At 28.7% G+C, this 3,235-nt stretch overlaps 1 protein-coding gene across 1 annotated transcript in view; it reads right to left on the bottom strand.

The window, feature by feature from the left end:
* LOC111625522 (V-type proton ATPase 116 kDa subunit a-like) overlaps positions 1-3,235 on the bottom strand; it is a 90,505-nt gene that overhangs the window by 79,053 nt on the left and 8,217 nt on the right. The window contains exon 2 of the mRNA XM_023368686.1: positions 489-567. Coding sequence (XP_023224454.1) covers positions 489-567 — 79 coding nt within the window. The remainder of the gene's footprint in view (positions 1-488; positions 568-3,235) is intronic.

Raw genomic sequence — 3,235 nt, 5'->3', positions numbered from 1 at the left:
TTTGACTGGACGTGAACAGGAGACGTTCAGAAATAGAATCGGGACCAGGAAGTGTTAATATAAAGCGGCATGCAAGATTTACAGGCGGTTTTTTGCGCTTTTGCGGGAAATCGAACATATTTTTATGCTCATGTAAAAATTCTCTGGAAACGGGAGACCTAATTCTTGCATTTTGTGAAAACGGGTAAGATTGGCTATAATGTAATTATCTTAATCTTCACTATCGTTACTTTTTGCCCACAAATAAAAACCCAGCGAAGCAGGTCCTTGCAGCTAGTAATATATATATTTTATATTACATATTAATGTACAGGTACAATCCTACTCTTAATTTTATATTTAAAATTTTAATATGAAGTTATTTCTTTAATATTATATTCTTTTGAATGATTTTCTTTATAAAAACAAAAATCTTTCCTCGTCCAAACGAATAAGAAAATATATAATTAAATTTATAAAAAACATATTAGTTTTAATTTTGCACTTACGCAATTTTCTTTCCATTTCATCGCATCTTCTAACTTCATTGACAAACTTTCTTTGAAATGCATTCACATCAGGGTTTAACTAGAAAATTTTATAAAAAAGGAAGAAAAATTATCATTTATTTTATTAATGAGAGTAATAATGATAGTTGGTTTTATTTTAAAAACTTAAAATTAAGCTCTGAAATAATGCAAAAATAATTTAGTAAAAAAAATTTCAAATATCTTCACAAACTCCAATCTGAATATAGTGATCTACTTTTTTAGGCTAAAATTCAGTGGTTGATTCATGGAAAATGCTTACAAAGATTTTGAAACTTGAGGGCGAAAATTTGGATTTTTATGAATGAAAATGGCCATGATATTTCTGAACAATTAACAATGACTTCTAGATTCATGTTTTGTAACAGATATAGCAAAAAAATTAAATGAACTAAATCAAAAGTTTCAAGGTAAAAATAAATTGAATACAGATTATTATCAAGATATAAAAGCATTCATAACAAAACTCAAGCTTTATGAAAGTCAACTGAGGTCAAATAATGTCATTCATTTTCATTATTAAGTGACTTTAATAGTAACCACATAGATTATTTGAATTGTACAAATGAAGTCACATAATTCTTAAAAGCATTCCAAGACAGATTTTCAAATATTCATAAGTCCATTTAGCATTTTCAAAGATTTTCAAATATTCATAAGTCCATAATATACAATCAGAATATTCAAATTTGCAAATGCAATTAATCATTCTCCAAACAAGTACAAAATTACAATATATGTTTGAAGACAATGATAAATTTGAATTTTACCAAAAATATATTCAAGATAATAAATTTCCCAATCAAACAATTGGCCATGTGCATCACTGCTAAAATTCAAACTACCTACCTCTGAGAATCTTTCTTTTTGAAAATGAAAATTGTCAAATCAAAGAATCTAAACAGAGGGTGAATGAATGGACTGCATTGCACATTGAATAAATTGTCAATGATATTAAAAAATTAGCAAATAATATAAAAAACAAGCTTTTCATTAAAATTTAATGTAAATGTAAAGCTTGTTTTTTTTTGTTTTTAATTTTTGATAATCTAAATAAAATATCGTGATTAATCTTTTGCCTATTTTTATATATACAGCTCACAGTAAGCCAGCAATATTTTTTTTCAGCCCAATAAACTATTTCAACTGGACATAGCTGTTCTATTACTGTATATAGAATTCTTTTGTACTGGTACTTATTATTAGGTTAAAATGGCTGTATAATTATTCTGAAACCATTTCTAAAAAAAGGACTATTTTGACTGCCTAAAAAAGAAAATAGTTTGATCCTTATGATTTTGGATTTTGTGAAGCACCAAGATTTACTGCTGTTATGAATGATTTCAAAACATTTTCATCCGAGTTAAAGATTTGTCTCACTACTACTCCACTAATTCCAGTTAATTGTTCAAGAATTCAAATTGCTAACATTTGATCCTCAGCAAAGATTTCTCAATGCAATCTGTAGTATACAATGTGCATAGATAACTCAGTTCTTTCACCATCATCCAACAATTCCACCATTTCTAAAAGCTTATGCCTCTTGAACATTATTAAACATAAGCAACTCTCTCCATATGCCTTTCTCAACATTTCATTTGTTTCAGTAACTGATTTTATTTTTGAGTTTTAAGCAAAATTTGATCACAACTTGCTCTTTCATGTTTAAAATTGTAATACAAGAAACAATGCTAAGTAAAAACTTGAATAACTTACCAGTCAAACAATGCAATTCAATAAACCTGCATTTACCTGAGATGAATGTCTAATTACTTCAATAGTCAGCCAAGTGAACAGACCACTAGTAACAAGACAAGAAAATTGGTTCTGAACCTAATTGTTGCACTGTAATCATTTTCAGAAAATTTCTTATGTAAAGTATTGAATAACATTTTAAGATTATGATAAAGAATGTGTGATTCAAAAATTTTCTTTACAATACAAACAATACCAATCATGTAAATGAATGAAACATTCCAAAAAACTTAATATCAGACCAATGAAGAACTTTCAATATGATAAAGATAAATATTTTCAACCTACACCTAAGATCTGCTTCAGGTCNTCTTTTAAATACCACAGATACCCAGGTAATACGGTTTTGTACCTGATTCCCAGTTATATAAACTTATCAAATAATTTCTAGTCAAACTGATCATCAGAATAAAACCATTTATCAACTGTATAATCCTATTTAAAATGAATGTTATGAATATTATGATAATCTACATCTATATCTATATATAAAAATGGACATGTATGTCTCTATATTTCACTTTTCCACCAAAACTACACATTGCACATGAATGGTGTTTGTATGTGGTAGTAGCCCCAAGTCTCCATTCGTGCACTGGGGGGGTTGCATCTCGATAGCTATAAAGGTGCTGGAGATATGGGCTTGAAAGTGGTTGAAAGTGGCTTTCTATTTCAAATGTTTTGTTCAAATTTAATTCGAATAATGTTCGAATTTGTTCGAACAAATTCGAACATAAAATTCGAATATTGGTTTGATTATAGAACGATCGTAAACGTTCCAGAAACGTTGAAAATAGTTCGTTTGACTAAACGTAAAAATTCTCTAATTAGTCTGGAAACGGGGGACCTAATTCTTGCATTCTGTGAAAACGGGTAAGATTAGCTATAATGTAATTATCTTAATCTTCACTATCGTTACTTTTTGCCCAGCGAAGCGGGTCCTTGCAGCTAGA

Source organism: Centruroides sculpturatus, unplaced genomic scaffold (genome assembly GCF_000671375.1).
Source record: "Centruroides sculpturatus isolate CEXI.00-Female unplaced genomic scaffold, Cexi_2.0 scaffold99, whole genome shotgun sequence".
NCBI classification, from domain to species: Eukaryota; Metazoa; Arthropoda; class Arachnida; order Scorpiones; family Buthidae; genus Centruroides; species Centruroides sculpturatus.
The sequence above is the reverse complement of the archived record's forward strand: the minus strand, read 5'-3'. Positions and strand labels throughout refer to the sequence as shown.